This window comes from Anabrus simplex, chromosome 7, assembly GCF_040414725.1.
Source record: "Anabrus simplex isolate iqAnaSimp1 chromosome 7, ASM4041472v1, whole genome shotgun sequence".
In the NCBI taxonomy this organism is placed as follows: Eukaryota; Metazoa; Arthropoda; class Insecta; order Orthoptera; family Tettigoniidae; genus Anabrus; species Anabrus simplex.
In genome coordinates this window covers 160,275,080-160,294,181 of record NC_090271.1, presented here as the reverse complement: position 1 = coordinate 160,294,181, position 19,102 = coordinate 160,275,080, and the positions used below count along the sequence as shown (strand labels likewise).

Here is a 19,102-nt window from a genome sequence, read left to right as displayed (position 1 = left end):
CAGTTCTAAGGATAAAGGTGTAGTGTGACTAGGATGGTGAAAAGGATCGGAGGGGCTTGACGGACGTGTAGGTAGCAGGTCTTGTCAGGTTCTGGGGCAGTGTAACTGGTTTTGGATTGGACGCAACGGATTTCAGATGGGGTGATGGGATTGTCTAGGGTATGGTTTGTGGAGGATGTGAGTGCATGGTGTTAACTCTCACAAGTGTCACTATCAGTAAGAATCTAGAAGGCTGTGGCAGAACCATGCAGTTTGTGAGCGTGCTTCGATGCACTTTTGTTTTAATACAGCTGTAAACCAAGGTGCGGGAAGTCTACATTTATTTGATTTTTGTCTTGACCGTGAATTTTCTGTTCTATAGATCAATATGGAGGGGGAAAAAAGGCCGAGAAGGGAATGGGTGGTTCAGATTTCTCTTCTTTTGGAAATTATTTCAGAGTATATACCCAGTGTTCACCCTAGGACCTTTTAAATAGGCGTAACTGCCCTGCTGCTGCCCGGCTAACATAACCTAGATGTGTGTTAGTTTCATAACATTAATACATATTTCAGTAATTGGGTGTTCCAGATTAAAATGTAAATACTGTAAAACTATTTATTTAAATAATAAATCATTGTCAGCATAGTTGCATCAATTACATCCCAGTTCAAATGCACATCTTGACTATCACGTATCGTGCTAGAGCAGTGTATGGATTAGCATGGATTAGATTCCGCATGGCACTCCACAGCAACCGAGCGGCAAGTTCCGATGTTACATGATGATGAACGAGCAGCAGAACACGAGAAGTTCAAAGTACCCTTATGTCTTGTTCGTGATAATAAGACTAAAATAGTTCAATTTTGCAGTTAATGTTTACTTGTCTGATGTTATTGTTAATGCTCTGAGAGGAATAAACTGAAATATGATCATATTAATTTCTTACGTAGTATTTCCCGCCTGACTGTTCATTCCTGCCACCCGGCTGGCGAAAATTTCTGGGGAGAGGTCTATATACCTATTACAGAAAGTAAGCAAACTATATATTGGATCTGTGCTCAAAATAAATGACGCTTGGCAGAAAATTTGTAGTGAATTCAATGTGCATACAGACGATAGCCAAAGTACGATCAAGCAACTCCAACAACTATATGAAAATCAGCTCTTCTGTTTCAAACTCTTTCTGGAAAAGGCCTACCATATTCCAAATATTCAAGATAGAAATGTTCTGCATCTAATGCACCTGCCATATTTTGAGGTAACAGAGAATGTAACTGCTTTAACCTGGGCAGTTAATTGAGAGTTTAACAGATTAAGTCTTAACCAATGTTGATTAAATGCTAATTTGGTTAAGTTCACTGTTAAATTATTTTAACAGGCAGTTGAATGTTAGCTGAGGTTGAATAAACTGGGCCGTAGAGGTATGCGTGTTTTACAGATGATTATGAACTTTGTCTCCTTGACGTTGAGGTTAAGTGTGTGCTCATGACTCTTGGCAACTTGGCAAACTTTCAAGACATTGAAGATCTTGCAACCTTCCAGCCATTAATAATGAATGTTTATTTTACCAAATATTGTTAACAATTTCTTATGTCTTAACATCAGTAGCTTCCTTGAAAATCTGTTCCGATTTTGTTGAACAGTAGTGCAGGAAGTAAACAACTGTGTCTTACTCCTCGTATTATTAGCACAGACTTTTGATATCTGTTATTAGACAAGATTTAATGTGGACAAGGTGTGGTTTAAAGTAAAATTAATAAATAAATCTTTGTTTTTAATGTTATACTTTACCTTTATTCTTATTCTTGTGTTGTTTGTTCCTTTTCAGTATGCTTGTTATGCCATTGGTAAAGATGTGCAGGCAATGAAAGCTGTGGTGGGTGAAGAAGCTCTTACTCCTGATGATCTCTTATACCTTGAGTTCCTGACCAAGTTTGAGAAGAACTTTATCTCGCAAGGTTTGTTTAATCAGTTGCATATAGTATGATTAAAGGCTTCATTAGCCTGATGTGAAATATGTTATTTGTGGATGTTTCTTAATGTAGTTCTGGGGTTAGGAATGCAGGGAAATGTACCGGGATGGCAGGAAACAAACTTCCAAAGCCTGTCAAGGGTGGTCTTCCACCCAAGTCCAAGTCGTTCATTTTAGATTCCCTCAGTGGGTTCAACCTCCTGAGAAGAATAGCTGTGTGAAAGTATGGTTGCTACCAGAACTGATAGGCATGATTTCAAGCTATTTAAATCCATTCTTTTTAATGAACACATTGAAGGTGTCAATGGTGAACTTGAGGACATAAGGAAAATGTTCAACAGTAGTTTGTTGTTGAAAACTTGCATTGCAGTTCAAGCTGATCAGTTGCTTGAGTGTGGCACTTCGGCAAAATCCCCCTCAAAGAGGAGTAGCACATATCCATGAATCTGGTTCACGGAATCATTCTTCCACTGTGACCTCATTTTGAACATGACAATGAGCTGATGGAAGACATGAACGGTGGTGACACATCCGGTGCATTATGCGCAAAGTCAACGGTGAAGACATTGCCATGGATGCCTTCATTGTCTCCTTTAAATTTTCATTGTTATCAGAGAAAGTGAATGTTACAACTTATTGCTGCAATGTGAGGCCGTATATTCCGCCTCCCATGCGGTGCTATCCATGTCAAAAATTTGGACATATGGTATCTCGTTATTCGAGCCTGTGTGTGGTACATGTGGAAGAGCTCATGGCACGGAAGAGTGCACATCTCTGAACAGGTGCACGAACTACCCTGGTCTTCATTCTCCTTGAGATAGAAACTGTCCAGTTTGTCTCAGTGTGAAGATGATCCAGGAGACCAAGACCCTGGATGGCCTTTCCTACCAGGAAGCGCACTGTAAGTTAAATTCCATGAACGCTCCTGAGAAGACACTAGACTTACGCGTGATAGCACCGAGTCTACCAGGTTTGTCATTTGTTTCACCAGCACCTGTGAAGATCGCTGCACCCATGGCGGCAGTTGCTCCTATGAGCAACGCCGCAAAGAGTAAAAGCTCAAAGGTCGGGTCTACCCAGCCTTTGACCGCACAGAAGCCTGTGCCGGCTAGGAAACCTAAGCCGGCACAGCAGGTGGGGACGAAGGCCAAGTCTCTCTCTCTCTCCCAAGAGGTCAACGAAAGCTGCGCCCAAGCCGGCCGAGGCGGCATCATTGACTGGGACAGTGAATCCCAACTCCATGCCTGTTTAAACAAGAAAAGGCGGGGAAGATGGTTGCCCTTACCAAGTGCTCCCCCACCCCTCCTTCGAATGGGGAAATATGCTCTCCATCTGGAGGGTCTATGTCAGGACCAGCAGAACCATCTGCTGGAAAACCTGTGTGCTTCCCTCGTAGGAGGAAACCCAGCCCCCAAAAAGTGTCTGGTGATGAGGTGACGCATGTTGAGCATCTAACTCCAATTTCTATTGGAGATATTAGTATAGGTTAAGAGCCTGTGATTACAACGTAAATACCTTTCAAAACATCCACTTTATGGCATGATTACAGTGGAATTGTAATGGTTATGACAGGCATCTTACTAAGCTGTGCCAGCTAATCAGTCAGTTCATGGAGAGTATAGTCTGTATTCAAGAAACTAATCTCAGACCAGTTCATCATACAGTCTTGAGAAACTTCAGACTATACTCGACAGAACAGGATTATGCTAACTGGACTTCAAGTGGCATTGATATTTCACTCGTTCTTATACCTGCAGCGAAGAGGTTCCAATAAAAACCCAGCTGGATGCATTAGCAGTATGTTGTTCCATTGCCTGTCATAACTACAGTTTGTATTGTTTATTTCCCACCATGCCAGCCATATAATTGATCTTATAGATCAGCTCCCACCTCCTTTCCTCTTATTTGGTTCTTTTAATCCCCATCACAAATGATGGGGCTGTGAAATTCCTTGCCGCAAGAGGAGGGGCTTTGGAACAGTTGATAGGAGAGCTGGTTTTATGCGTTCTGAATACAGGGAAACTACACATTTCCCAGGTTAGCATTTGATAAATTGAGATTACCTGCTACAGTAACATTCCTTTCTGTGTAGTTCACTACATAGCTGATTATGTTATCAAATGATTCTGCATCAGCACCACACTATTTAGGTCTGTACATTCCAAAAACAGTAAGTTGCCCATTGTCTTTGGAGGTAAGCCTTACACCTAGAATTGTTTTCATTCTTAAGTTTTTCGTAGCTTACAATTTCCTCCTTCACCAGTATGAATAGTCCCTCTGCTACCAGTCCCATTCTGTCTCTACGATAAATTCTCCATGAGGATTTCTGCATCCATAATATAAGTTTTTAGTCATGATTCAACCTTCACAATATCTGGTCAGTATATATCTGTTAAATTACTGAAATTCCTTTCTTTACAGTACTTCTTTTACAGTTTGGCACCAACAACTTTGACATCCTTACTGGGCTTCCAGCTCCGTACACTCTCATCACCGCTCCCTAGTTCAGCCCGTTTCCCTGAATGTAGCTTGTTATAACTCTTCCAAACAAACCTAACTTAGATATACCATTGCAGTTCAAGTGAAGGCCATCTCAGGGTAGATCCCTATCTCCTACCCACTTAATAGGATCTACAAATCTCGTTCCCAATTTCCCACATACCCACTCCGTAGTCAGTTAACCCCTCAAGCATGACATTGTAAAACTCCAGGCTGCTTTATTTCTTGCCTACTCCTAATGCTGAGTGTGGTATCTTATGAAATGTATAATTTCCAGATGGTCAGGAGAAAAATTATAAAAAATGTGTAACATATAATAAGTTCACCAGACAAAAAATTAGTCACCCCTGGAGAAATCGATACAAGCATCATACAACTCTGCCTCTGGACTTGATAATTGCCTGGATTCGGTTAGGAAGAGAGTCCATAAGGTTGTACAGGTACGTCGCATCCAGGTTAAGCCACTCACTGAGGATTTGATCGTACAATTGCACCAAGTTGCAGGGATTTGATGTCGGCATTGTCCCCTCTGTTCGAACCTGTCCCACAGATTTTTAATGGGGCTCAAGTCAGGTGATTTTGCAGGCCAATAGAGATGTAATAGGGTGGGGGAGTGTTCATAAAACCAGTCACATATGCGTCCAGCCTGATGAACTTTGCTGTTGTCATCTTGAGAAATTGGGGTATCAATAGCATACTCATCATGCAGATGTTAACAAAGGCACACCTAATCATCCAGAATATTTAAATAAACATGCTGGTTCATGTTAGTGGTTACCTTAGTGTGTGGACCCAATCCATGATAGGAAAAACACCCCCAAAACATCACAGACCCATCTCTGGCTTGAACCTGACCTTGCACAAATCCAGGATGAAATGCTTCATTTGGCCTTTGGTGCACTTGACGATGTGCTTCGTTGGAATACAGGCACAACCATGATTCGTCAGACCACATTACCTTCCGCCAGTCAGCTACTGCCTACGTTCGATGACTTCTAGCCCATTGAAGATGCGCAGCTTTTTGTGCCTTTGTGAGCAATGTTCTCTTGCTAACTGGTTCATTCACTGACCACAGCAATTTCTGTCTGGTTTGAAAGTGAGTTGTTTCACAAGCCATGGAATGAGTCGCCGGTCCCTCTCAATCAGGATCTTTTTCCAACCACAGTTCTGACGTGTTTTGTGGCCATGTGTAGTACACCACTGCTTGTAGACACGTTGAACAGTCTGCTACGAAACTCCCAACATATCCAGTAACTTCACTCACCGTATGAACGGCCAAACACGAGTGGCCCTTTTTTGTCCCTCTCACATTCTTAAATCTACCCATGTTGATGTTCACTGTCCACTTGAAACATCAATGTCTCGCTAATCGCTACAGCCATATGTTCATGTAGAGGCAGTGCGCGTGCGGTTGAGCATGGGACTATTTTGCTGCACCATCTGTACATTATCCATCTGTGAGCGTGCACTAGGGTGACTAATTTTTTGTCCAGTGAGCTTATTAACATACACTAACCTGGTTATCCCTAGACAGCTGCACATCATTACTGTGATTTTGTTAGTAGTCAACCCATGCGTTCGCATTTCTTGGCATATTACTATGAATTACTTAATCAACATCACCATATTCACTGGAAGTTACAGTCTGTTCATCCTTTACATTACTCTCACACTCTGAATTGCTTTCACCACTATTATTAATGAGTAAATTAGCTATTTCTGTGTCAACTACTCTGCTAGGACCTGCCAAAGCAAAGAACTGTTACAAAATTAACATAGCAGGCATTTCAGATGTCATGGCGTACCATTGCACTGTACACACTGTGTAGGGTCGGGGTGGTTAAGTCCCCGATGACCCTCCAATCAGTGTTCCTTCTACACAGTATCCCACTGATAACAATCCCGACTCCTTTTATAACTTCTCATGCCCTTTCATAACCAGATTCCACACATCCCCAACTATGTTAATACCTATTCCTGCTTACCTTACATTGTTGGTACCAATGTGAAGAACTACCACCTTCTTGTTACCCTCCTCCTTCCCTTTTACTTTTCTCAACATCTGCCTTAACCAAATTCCCAAATAACACTCTTCCCTGGTTTCTTTTCCTCACACATTTTTCCCACATGCTTAATAATAGTCTCTTGTGACCAGAGTTCAACACAGTCCACCTCATTAGGTCACCCCGCTGTCTTCTGTTCTCCCTTAATTTCCCTGATGGCTGCAGAACATACTTCCTCCTCCCTTCTCTCCATCTCATGAACCGGTTCCTCCTTCATATTCTATACTCTACATTCCCTTTTCTCTTGACTCGCCCCTCCTCTGTAACACTTCCCTGTTCCCAGTCTTCCCTCTTGTTGTTCTGCCTGGAGTGACTCTTACATATTCCTGAAAATCTCTCCACATGGGTTGGTGTCAGAAAAGACATCCGGCCATAAAACTGGGCCAGATTCACATCAAGTTTGTCTCCAATAAATTGTGAAATGAGCTAGAAAGAAGAAAATTAGTGGTAGTGAGTAGTTGTGGGAACCAGCTCTTGAAATTTAACATTTTTCTGTAGGATTGTTCATGTTGGGTGGACATTTTAATAATCAAGGTTTTAATTTATTAGGTAACTACGAGAACAGAACTGTGTTTGAGTCTCTGGATATTGGTTGGCAGCTGCTTCGAATCTTCCCTAAGGAGATGTTGAAGCGTATCCCAGCTTCTACGTTGGCAGAGTTCTACCCTCGAGATTCCCGTCACACTCAGGCCAAGTAAAAAAGTTCAAAGTCCTTCACCTTCGTACAATAATATGTGTAAAATATTGGTATTTTTTTCTTTGATATTGTACAAGTTCTTGTAAGATACTTCTAGTTTGTGAGATATTTGGTTTTGTACAGTTGTAAGTTTAATACAGTAAATGCCTGGAGACAATACTGATGTTACCTGGTATATTAGTGTACCAAATGCACTATTTCATTGTAAAGTAAATGATTCATTGACTTCCTGTTCTCAGCAACTAAGCATTCCAGTTAAGTAATTAATTCTTCATCCTGCATTTAATTAGTTAAAAGTGCATGGAACGAGGTGTACAGTATTTGTGTGTAGATAGTTGTAATTTTAATAAAAAGGTGTTCATTATACAAATCATTGACTTGGGCATAGTCTAGTAGTTCTCTTGCTCCAAACTCAGTGCTGCTGGTTAGCAGTAGTTGTACTTACTGGCAGTAGAAGCATTTCAGGTACCTTAACAGTATTTCTAGCCCTGGTGAATGGTTTGTGATGTCATTACATTCACTCCTTGTGTAGAAAATTTGTTGGAGAGGTAAGGTATGGGTGAGAAATATATAATATGTTGATGTTAAACTGGTTCTGTGAGTGTTTTTATTTGTTTCCCCTCCTAACTTCACATAGTAAAAAATAGAGAGGGGTGGGGAGGGATAAAAAAGTAACATACATAATAGGACAAACACAATGGTGGCAGGTCATTGTGGGAAGAGAGAGCAACAGAAATAAGATGAGGACAAATGTGGAAACACACAAGGACAGAATTAACAAGGAATTAACAATGTGCAGTTAAAATTCCCAACCCAGCCAGGGATTGAACTTGGTGTCTTGTTCTCTTGTGTTTCTACTTTTGTCTTTGTCTCTTATTTCTGTTGTTCCCCTCACACTGACCTGCAATTGTGTTCATCCTATTACATGTGTTCCTTTCTTCCCCCCCACTCCCCCTCTTCTTTCACTTGATTTGATGCTTGTTCCTTTCAAATGAAATAATTTTTCAGCCTACACAGGAACTTAAAAAGACTACAAAATAAAATGGAGAAATTGATTTCTTCTCCACTACTACATGCTGATCAGAAATTTAAAGAAATAAACACAGTTACATGCCCATCTCTCATATACCTATTCCAAACTATCAAACCGGAGGAAATACTGAAAAAGTTCCTTGCTGATACAGACATACTAATACAAAGTGCTCTTAAGGAAATTCTTCAAAAACCTGCAGACATTCCTAATGGAATGGTCTACACTGAGAAGAGTAGGCTTTTCTGTGCCACTTGGTAAGCTCTTCTTCAGCACATGAACATCTATAAGCAGGGGTAGAAAAAAATAGAAATAATTCAGTAGCCAGCCCCTTTTTATCAGGAGCCAGCACATTTTTTTTGCAAATAAACATAAAAACCACAGGTTAGACTAGGATAAAGCTACATATTGTTTTTGAAATGTCTCCTTAAGTAGTCTAGTCTATCAATTCATATAAGAATGGAATAGAAACAATTTATATTTTAAGAAATACTAACCCAAATAGTCACCAATCGCCTTCAAGGTCAGTGTCTTTTGAAATTACACTACATGTGCCTGTTTGATTTCCCACCAAAATACCAACGATCAGTACATTTTGTTGCATCCAAGTCCTTTATAGACTGTCCATTCAAAGATATCATCATGAGATCACTTAAGTTCTTCACAGCAAGCTTGGCTCGCAGTTTGTGTCTAATAATATTCATCGTGCTGAACCCTCGCTCACATGATGAGGTCGATACAGGAATTGTTGCTACTATACTGAGGAGCTTTCCTAAAATCGGAAATCGTCCTTATACAGTCCACAATTTTTCAAGTAGATCACTCAGTGGAAGACCTTTCCCGATTACTTTGAACTTCTACCACTCGCTCCGTATGCCTTCTACGTTCTCCTCGATTTGAAGGAGTTTTGAAAAATGAGTGGCAAGAAGCTGTATTTCACTGTTGTCATAACATTCCAATTGTTTTCCTGATGGCCAGGAATATGTGTAAAAAAAACACCAGTGGCACTTTGAATATCCTCATTTTGAAGAAATGTATTTTTCAGAAAGTTAATCCCACTTCCAAAATGTTCCTTGTCACTCGTAAAATTCTTATACGACACATCTGATAACTGTTTTGCACTGAAAACTCCTGAAAGTGTTGTAGCAGAAACAAACTTTTCTTCCATTGGGCGCTTGGTGTTCTGAAGTTGCTGCAATGAATTAATTTCATTATTTACATGCACTCTTATCCGACTTAAAATCAGATCATGTCTCTGAAATACAAGTGAAAGTCTTTTGAATATACTCAGATAATCATACAAGAAGTGAATTGTGAGGACAAATTTGAAGTTCAATATTCTCTAAATGCACCACTAGGCATTCCCAGTCTTTGACAACTGCATTCAAAGCATGTAATTTGCTTGCTACCCGTCTAATTTTGTGTAAGTACTGCAATTTAGATATTTCACGTTCCAGCAACTCCGAAATTTTCTTCAGTTTGGCAAATGTCGATAAAACTTATATACAGTGAAACCTCGACTCTCTGTTTTTGGAGGGACCACGGAAAAAAACAAACAACGTACAACACGGGAAAATGGAAAAACCGGGAATGAATGAACTATCAACTATGTGGCTAAACATCACAAAAATGAAATATGTATACTTATAATCTTACAAACACCCCTAAACCAAACCAAACTACTACCCCAATGGCTTTCCGCCTAACAAGCGACCGCTGCTCGGTCCGAAGGCCTGCAGATTACCAGATGACGCATGGTCAATGTGACGAATCCTCTCAGCCATTATTCCTGGCTCTCTAGATCGGGGTCACCATCTCATCATTAAATAGCTCCTCAATTAAAGGTAATCGTGGAATGAGTAAACCTGGAACCAGCCCTCATATCCAGGTAAAAATGCCTGACCTGGCCGGGAATCGAACCCGGGCCCTCCGGGTGAGAGGCAGACAAGTTAGACCGCGGGGCTGGCTTCAAACATTAATTACCAGTACGCGACTTAAAAATCTCGAAACTTTACATTCACTTATACCGGGAAAACTTTGTCAGTTTCTTCTGAAAACTTCTTTCAGTTCAACAACTTTGATCAGCCAATCTCTTCAAAAGTTCTAACACCTGTAATGCCAAGCCAAACAACAATCGACCACAAGTAGTTTTTAATTCTCTAATCTAGTAAAATACAGCACATTAGACACAAAAGTGCCCAACATGATGGCAAAATTCCCTTTTTTTAAATCTTCCATTGTAATTTAGTCACCGGTATACTGTTCGTAATCTGTTGTACCACGTAAATTAGGCCTTCATCGACTTTTAAGGTTATGTGGAACTTGAGAATATGGTTTTGAATGTATCGATCCTCAAGTTCTCGAATGCATTATATTCAATTCTGCCCTTCACTAATCACAATCAAATTGGAAAGAGAAAAGATATCATCAACACTTCGGAAATTACGGTTAGTCGCGACCTTGACTCAGCTGGAAAGTACGCTCGCTGCGAGATGATACAAAGTTTTTAAATATAACGTGCGCAAAAAAACAGACTGCAGTTTTTATAACATTTTAGCAAAAAACGTGAAATTCCCAGCCTTATATTAGGACCAAAACAGTAATAGACAATCCCAAAACGTCTCATGACTTTATGTACAATATGTAAGATTCCGGTCTCGATACCGAAACATAATCTTATACGATAATATTAAAATACTAAATTTGTGTTACTGATTCGTAAGAAGGAGCAGTTTCGATTCCTGCCTGAAAGTCTAGTGACTATACAGTGCCTTGAGGGACGTGCCAAAAACATGTTCGGCGATACACTTAAAAAAAGTAAAAAACATGTAACCCTGGATATAATGTAGACGTTTTGGAAGCACGAACATTTGACGAAACTCGTTCCGTCTTCAAGTAGAGCTGCCGAAATGCGCTCTGTCTCCTTGCAATTGTTGTGGACACACTCTGCTTTATGATTTCAGACTATTCTCTAAACAATACCACCCGAATGCGATGGTCCATTATGCAAGTTCACCGCTGATCGCTTTTCCAGTACGGTACAGTAGGCTACTTCCTCAAATTACCGCAATGACGGGACTTTAACACCAAGATCCGTAAGTATGCCGTAGCCATCCTTTCTTGAGATACAGTTTATTGAAAAACGCGTGATCGAAGATTTAACGTTGATGGGACTGAAATTTCTGGACGGTTGATCCGGGAAATCGTTTCTTCGAGGAACGGATAATGCAGGATTTTTACAACGTGATTTAATTAGGATGCTCGCGGGACCACGTAATTTGAACGAATAATACGGGAAAACGTAGTTTCCAGGAACGTATAATCGAGGTTCTACTGTAGTTTCCTGAGTGAAGAATCAATTTCATCAATGATTTTAAGTTTCACAGTTTTCAGTGAGTGAAGAACAGAGTTGGAGTTGATGTGCAACACAATGAACATTTACAAAGTTCCCAGTTTTTTCAGATATTTTTGTTACCAAACGATTACGAACCCCAATCATACATGGTGCTCCATCAGTCCCTATACCTATTAGTTTTGAACTTGTGAAGAGTTCTCCAAGCCGTAACTGAAGCAATTCTGTTTCTAGAACTTCCATATAGCCATCACTTGTTGCATCCTCCAATGATACAATAGAAAGAAATGTCTCCTTCCATTTATTTTCTTTTTAAAAAACAAATGTAAAGTATAAGCTCCTAATATACTGACATATGAGCTTTCCTTAATTTCACATATCAAATCTCACAAAGATCTGAGGCAATGTATGAAATAAATTCTCTGCATTGTTTATCATTCACATACTTCTCTGAATAAATAACATTCAGCTTGCTCAACAATGCAACCAAACCTTCAAAATCAGTGTAAAGCCTGTTATTTTTTGCAATATGATAAGATGCCATAAACGATGCATTCATATGCTCTAACATATCAGCATCCATTTTCTTTATGCACTTAGCTAAAAGTGCACATTCAGGATTTTTCTTGAAACTTTCAGCCTCCGGACACTTCGAGTGAGGATAAGATTTTTCGTGTTTTTAAGTTTCCATTTTAAATGGTCCTGAAAATCTGGATACAACTTTAGAATTTTGGTCACCAATACTAGGAAATTTACTGCACAATTCCTTCTCTATAGCCCAGCTACGGCAGTAATTCAAGCCACGTTTGCTGAAATTTCTGTTTGCCTGGCAATTAAAATTTTGACGTATTTTTAATGTTTGACTTATCGTCTTGAACACCATAAATTTCACACTGGTCCTTGTCGTCCTGAATACTACAATCGGCACTTCCAACAAGTGTTTTCTCACATTCACTCGCTTCTGTATCACTTTTTGTTACTTTTACGGGCCTACTTACGAAGAAATTTGAAAGAGTACACTGTTTTTTACTTGCATCAGTCAATTTGTGCGGCCTTGTTCGTTTCATTTTGCCAATTTTCTCAAAGCATAACACAGAAACTTAAAACATGTAATAGACTACAATAAATCACTAGCGTTAAATGGCTTCCGAGTTCGCGGGCTTTGATGTCTGATGCAACTTTGCCAATTTTCCATCATGCACACGAATGAAAACAACCGTATTTCTAAAGTGCAAACCGTTCGATACAAAGATGCTGTAATTAAATTAAAAGTACAAATAATGTTCAGTGAAAATACAAGAATTGGTAAACCATCATTCCGTATGTTTTAAATGCAAAGAATGAATTCCATGGGAATTTATCAGCACTGCTTTGGCGGCAATAGTTTAGGAACAGCTAATCACTTTTGTTCTAGCGCCTGACATTCAGGAGTCGTCACTGCCTAAAATCGCGCATCATCGTCGTGGCAGGATATTTAGTCACACCCTCCCTCTGCTTGAGCTTTTCAAAACTAAGGATTTTCACTTTCCTCGAGCAAATGGCCGATGTTAGTTTAATTCAACCAACGCCAAGTGAATTATACAAAACGGTATGATCGTACTCATACTCTAAGCTCCGAACCATGATACAATAAAAATAAGGAGCCATGGACACCGGTTAATAACTTAGCGAAGCCATTGGATTAATTTGTGGCGCTCTGTAATATCACAGGAAGTTGAATTAGAATCAAGTAGTCTGACCAAAGGCTTATAACAGACGTGAAACGAACCAGGAGGACTCTTTTCATTGGCACCACTTTGTCATCAGCACTTTTCATGAGTACACTTCAACCTTTCATTTCCATCAGTTGAGTTCAATCCATAAGTGAAGTCCATCGTGCAGTACAGTACGTGTGCGTGTTCAACCGAATTCCAAGGAAACTCCAAGTGACCGACTATTCAGATCTTGCAACACGATAATTGAAAATGTAAGTGAATATTCATAAACTATATTTATTCACTCAGCGTGGGGAAAATAGGTTCTAAGTAGAGGACTTTCTTAACGTAATAACTTGCTATTACCTAGGATAATATTGATATCATAAGTCAATTGGAGAAGTACAAGTAGCCGGTTTGGTTTAAAACAGTGAGGGGGGGCAGAATAACATTCCGCAAAGGCTAACAGAACATTTGAGCAGGTAAAGAGGGAGCAGATTGGTAAATCTCTTGTGTGGACACAGGTATTTCAAGTGCGAGAGCATGTCCTTAAGCTCATAACGGACATTCCTTTGACCAAACCAGCAGAGGACAATGAACGGTAACAGGAAGTGTAAGAATAATTCCTAGCCAGCCGTCAGAAAAGGTAGCAGATTTGACCGAAATTTTAAGAGGGCCAGTTTGTCACATATCAGACCAGCTGATAGGAAGTTAGGTAAATATAGGACAGTGTCACAAATTATGCTGATAGAGCGGGGTCATCCCCGGGAGTGTGTTAGAATAAATAATATTAGAGCTTAGGATTAAATGAAGAGTTTCGTGTGTATAAATAAGATGTGGTCATAAAAGAAGAAGAAGAAGAAGAAATAAGGTGTTTGTCATAAGTGTAAAGTGTGCCAAGTTGGATATACACCAGTCTTCACCATGAAAATATTAATCTTTAATATGGATTAGACCAAAGAAGGTGCCATGGAGCGCATGGGATAGCCTGACAGATGCAGCTTGGAAAATGTAAGTACCAGATAACTGAAATGTTTTAATAAGTAACTATAGCCGTGACCACGCTGCCATGCGTTAGAGATAATTATGCCTATTTTGCGTTATTTAGTTTTTCATAAAGGACAGATAATATTGCTTTCAGCGTAAAATTGTAGGTCACATACCATAACTTGCAAACATGGCATGAATTAATGTTGAGGGCCTAAATCATCTATTTGCTTAACGCGTATTGATTTCATTGTGTGCAAGGTGTTGGAATGTCTACTGTATCGCTTAATGATCTAAATTTATATCTACCCGTGTCCGGAATTTTAAAGTCCTATTGAGAATAATAATAAAAGGTCAAATAATAATGTGTTGTGTTGTGAATGAGAATTTTATAGTGATGGATCGCAACAAAATAGTCAAGATATTTGTCGACGACATGGTTAACAATATTTATGAAAATCTGTAAAAATAAGATAATAATAATGCTGTTGCGATTTGCATGAGTGATTTAACTGACTCTGTTATGAATTTTAAGAGGTTTCCAACATAACATCAGTATAGGAGGTTATTGATATCCCTGAGAGGATCTGTCATTTGTTTGACCATGCAGTAATGAAACAGCTGGCAACTTGTAAGAAATAAATTAGAAATGTGTTGGATTGTTTACTGAGTAGAACTAATATGGTCCCAATTGGATGTGTAGAAGTGAGTTGAGGTCTGATATAAATGATATATCGAGCAACAAACAAGAAAAATGAGAAAGAAATAAATCCTCGCAAGTGGAAGAAATAATACGTTGAGGTACCAGTAGAAATGATCCTGGTTAACAAGCGATGGGCTAATGAGTAAATGTCTACAAATAAGGAAAGTACATTAGTGAAGCTTTGATGAAATAATGAGAGAAAAATAAGAATCTACATGAAATAAGAAATGAAATAAAGGACTGGCCGCTGTGTAATAATGATAGGCAGATGTCTGCTTAAAATGATTGAATACATGAGATAAGACTGCCGTACTCACATCCAGACACACTATGAATATTTAATTGATATTGAGTTGATTTCAGATTGTGTACTTTGATATGAAGCAGAGTTAAATCGATCCCAATTATTTTATAATCCATATCTACACCTGTGAATAATAATAATAATAATAATAATAATCCATGACACAGTAACACATGCTACGGAGATTAAATAATGTTTGTGCATTTCTGCCCAGGAATTTTAATTGACTTTTCATTCATAAATTTTGTCATGGAAGGATGAGTATTGGATAAGTTACGAGGATCTTTCAGTCAGATGCATTTTCAGGTCTATTCATTTTTGAATCTGATTTTCTTTGATGTTGAAGTTAAGTGATGTTTCAGGCTCATTTAAATTGTTACTGACAATGATATGAGGAAGTTGAACTTGGTCACGCATACCGTCCACAGCAGTGGCGGCGCGTGGATAAAGCATCTGGGGGTTCACTGCTGTTGAAAATAACGTGTTGAGATTTATTGTTACTTGATGTTTACATAGATGTAAAATAGTGACATTGCTTGATTAGAAATGCCACTTTCCTTTGAGGGGACACGGCTACAGCTCGAAGTTACCAAAACTATGAAAATTAAAGACAGAGAATGAGGTGCAATTACGTAAAGCTGATCCATTTTCCTCTGATTTTGGAGACGTTGCTTGCGTACAAATAACTTCTTCAAGAACATGTTAGGCAGACTACTGTTGTTTATGTATTGACGTATTTTGCTGCTTTTCATAAAACACATACCGGTATTACTAATGAAAAGTTCCAGGGGCTCTCAACTTGGGAGCGTGGGTTGGCGACCACGGCACCCTTTGCTGTGTCCTGGCATTGCTTCCATTTACTTGCAACAGGCTCCTCACTTCCATCTATCCTATCCGACCTCCCTTGATCAAGTCTTGCTCTTTTCCGACCCCGACGGTATTAGAGCACTCGAGGCCCAGGGCATGTTTCATTTTCACGCCCTTCGTGGCCTTTGTCTTTCTTTGGGCGACACCTTCATTTTCGAAGTGTAGGTTCCCTTTCATTTGTTCTGTGATTAGTGTTACATAGAGGATGGTTGCCTAGTTGTACTTCCTCTTAAAACAATAATCATCATCACCACTTACTAATGAAACGTTTCATTAATTACATAAACTTAGCCTATGAACGCCTATTGATGCTATACAAAACGTAGTTGCCAAAATATTCTGGCTCATTGCGGTTAATTATATCAGAATTGCAAAATCGTCAAATTAAAACCCCTCTAAAACCTACCACATATGGCAAACTTTAATTGCGCGCTCTGACAGTTTTTCGGCTAATTTCGGAACTGCTCGATGTAACTCGTGTCTATCGCTGGTCCATTCGCCAGCGTTTTCTGGGCTATGTTTTCCCTGCTCCTCACAGCCTTGTGCACCCTCCTTACGTCTCTCAGCCCCACTCGTGCAGTCCTGAAATTGAACCTCTTCCCTGGTTCCGAAGAGCAACAGAGTGTTGATGTCAAAAATACCGCTACGCACGTGGATATACAGAGCTTATTAAAGGTTCACTGAACTACTGAACATATAGAACGCACCGCCACTGGTCCACGGAGAGATATTACCATAGTCACTATGACGATGGGAATCAGTAGAACGTTTGGTGACATTCAGTCATCTGAATGATAGGTGCCTTCAGCATGTGAGATAGAAGTTACATACAATTTTGTACGTGATATTGCTGCTTGATGTAAATACCGGTACTATAGGTTAGGTATGATAGGATGTCTTCTCTTTCAGGAGTATATTTAGATGGTAGAATTAGGATAATTGAGGTTTAGCTGTCTCTTTAATTTTGTCACTTGTTTTATTTAGTCAACGTTGGGGGATTCACCCATGCTCCAATGTAAATATGAGGTCAGTAACCTCAGGGGTGTAAGACACCTTGGTTACATCCTTAAAACAACATTTTGCTTACAGTATCTAAGCAAATTGCAACTTAATAATTAAGTCACTGAACAGGCCTCCATAGAATTTTAAATAAGTAGGACTATAAGTGTAAAGCAGTAAAATTAAGACATTTGTTTATGATTGGGGAAAAGGGTATGTGAATCATCCAAACCTGATAGGGTTAAATATTTGAATGTGCAATGAAAATATGTAATTGTTGGGCAGGTCTGTTCTGTTGATTTCTTGATGTAATTTTATAACTTAGGGAATCCATAGTACAACTCAGGGATCATGAAATGCTCATGGATAAAATTTTTCTTTGAGTATACTTCTGATACCAGATCATGAAAGGTCAGTTGAGACCATATTTACTGTTATGCTAATTTAAATAATAAGGTAACAGGGAGTACTAAACTCCCAAACTCAGGTGTTTTCTCAGGAAACTCCCAATTATTTATCAGAGCAGTGCTAATTCACACGAGTCAATGTAATATTCCTTTTATGATTTTATTTTTTGATATCTGTCAAACTAAATATAACTTTAACACTACTCACAGTTCTCTTATGTAATAATTATTGTATTTAGCACTGTAGATGAAGGTAACTAGGTTACGTCAGTCATTAGTCAATATTGCACACCTGTGGTGTCAATAATTTTAGTTTAATTTATCGGTAATGGAGAATTCTCGCTTATAGCATAACCGAGCTATTGATGGCTATTTTACAGTCCGAGTCCATTTATTTATTTATTGGTGACAAAAGGTCCCATGAGCCTCTGGCTCGTGATAGGGACAATACAGTACATACTTTTTTAAGGCAACACAATAATTACATTTCATATACAATGGCTTTTCTGTAAAGTGACAAGTACTTTTTTTTTTTTTTTACATGTTAGGATCATAATTTTTCAGAAGTATATTCAGATATTGCATGGCTGTAATATACTAAATATGGCCAATATATATATATATATATTATTGTATTAATTAAAGCAAGTTATATAGAGATTATATTAAGATATCTGTAAAAGAGTAATATTCCTTCAGTTTTTTCTTAAAACATATAACCGATTTAGAGTTCTTTATAACAGGAGGCAACACATTATATTCCCTAAACATTGATGATTCTATGCCTTTCACTCCGTACTTTACTGAATTAGAATGAGAGGGATATATCCTTAATGATCCTCTAGTTTCATATCCATGAATTTCACTAAAATGGGAGAAGTTAACAGTAGAATGGGTTAATTTCCTGTCTAGCTTATACATAAAGACTGCTGATGAAAATGCAATTTGTTTATGGAATGGCAGAATATTTGACTCTGAAAAAACTTCATGTGATGGTTTGAGGAAGGGGAATCCATACATGATTTTGATGGCTCTTTTTTGTAGGATTTCCAAATTATTAATGTAATCTTTCCTACATCTTCCCCAAATAAAGCTTGCGTATGTTAGATGTGGGTGGATCATTGCATAATATATACACTTCAATTGTTGATGAGAAAAATTACTGTATCTTAATCTGTGCATTATTCCTATCAAAGGGGTAATTTTGCTGATTACATAATCAATATGGCTTTTTCAGGAAAGTGTTGAGTCTAATATTATACCAAGATACTTAGCTGAGTTGACTCGCTCTATTACTTGGTCCTTTAGGATAACAGTGTTAGCCGCTGTTATCTTATGGGCTGTTTTATGAAAGATTAGGTATTTTGTTTTAGTCACATTTATGATCATTTTTTTAGATAAAGCCCAGTCCGATAACTTGTCCAAGTCACAATTTATGTCTTCCATAATTCGCGTTTCACATAGTCCTTTGTAAGTTATTAAGATATCATCAGCAAATACTTTACATTTCCCATTTAGTGTTAGAGATTGTATGTCATTAATATAAAT

At 38.7% G+C, this 19,102-nt stretch overlaps 1 protein-coding gene across 1 annotated transcript in view; it reads left to right on the top strand.

Moving 5' to 3' along the window:
• Positions 1-7,800, top strand: part of Vha55 (V-type proton ATPase subunit Vha55) — a 57,386-nt gene extending 49,586 nt beyond the window's left edge. Inside the window, exons 9-10 of the mRNA XM_067151408.2 lie at positions 1,809-1,938; positions 7,064-7,800. Coding sequence (XP_067007509.1) covers positions 1,809-1,938; positions 7,064-7,212 — 279 coding nt within the window. The 3' untranslated portion in view covers positions 7,213-7,800. The remainder of the gene's footprint in view (positions 1-1,808; positions 1,939-7,063) is intronic.
• The last annotated feature ends 11,302 nt before the right edge of the window (positions 7,801-19,102 follow it).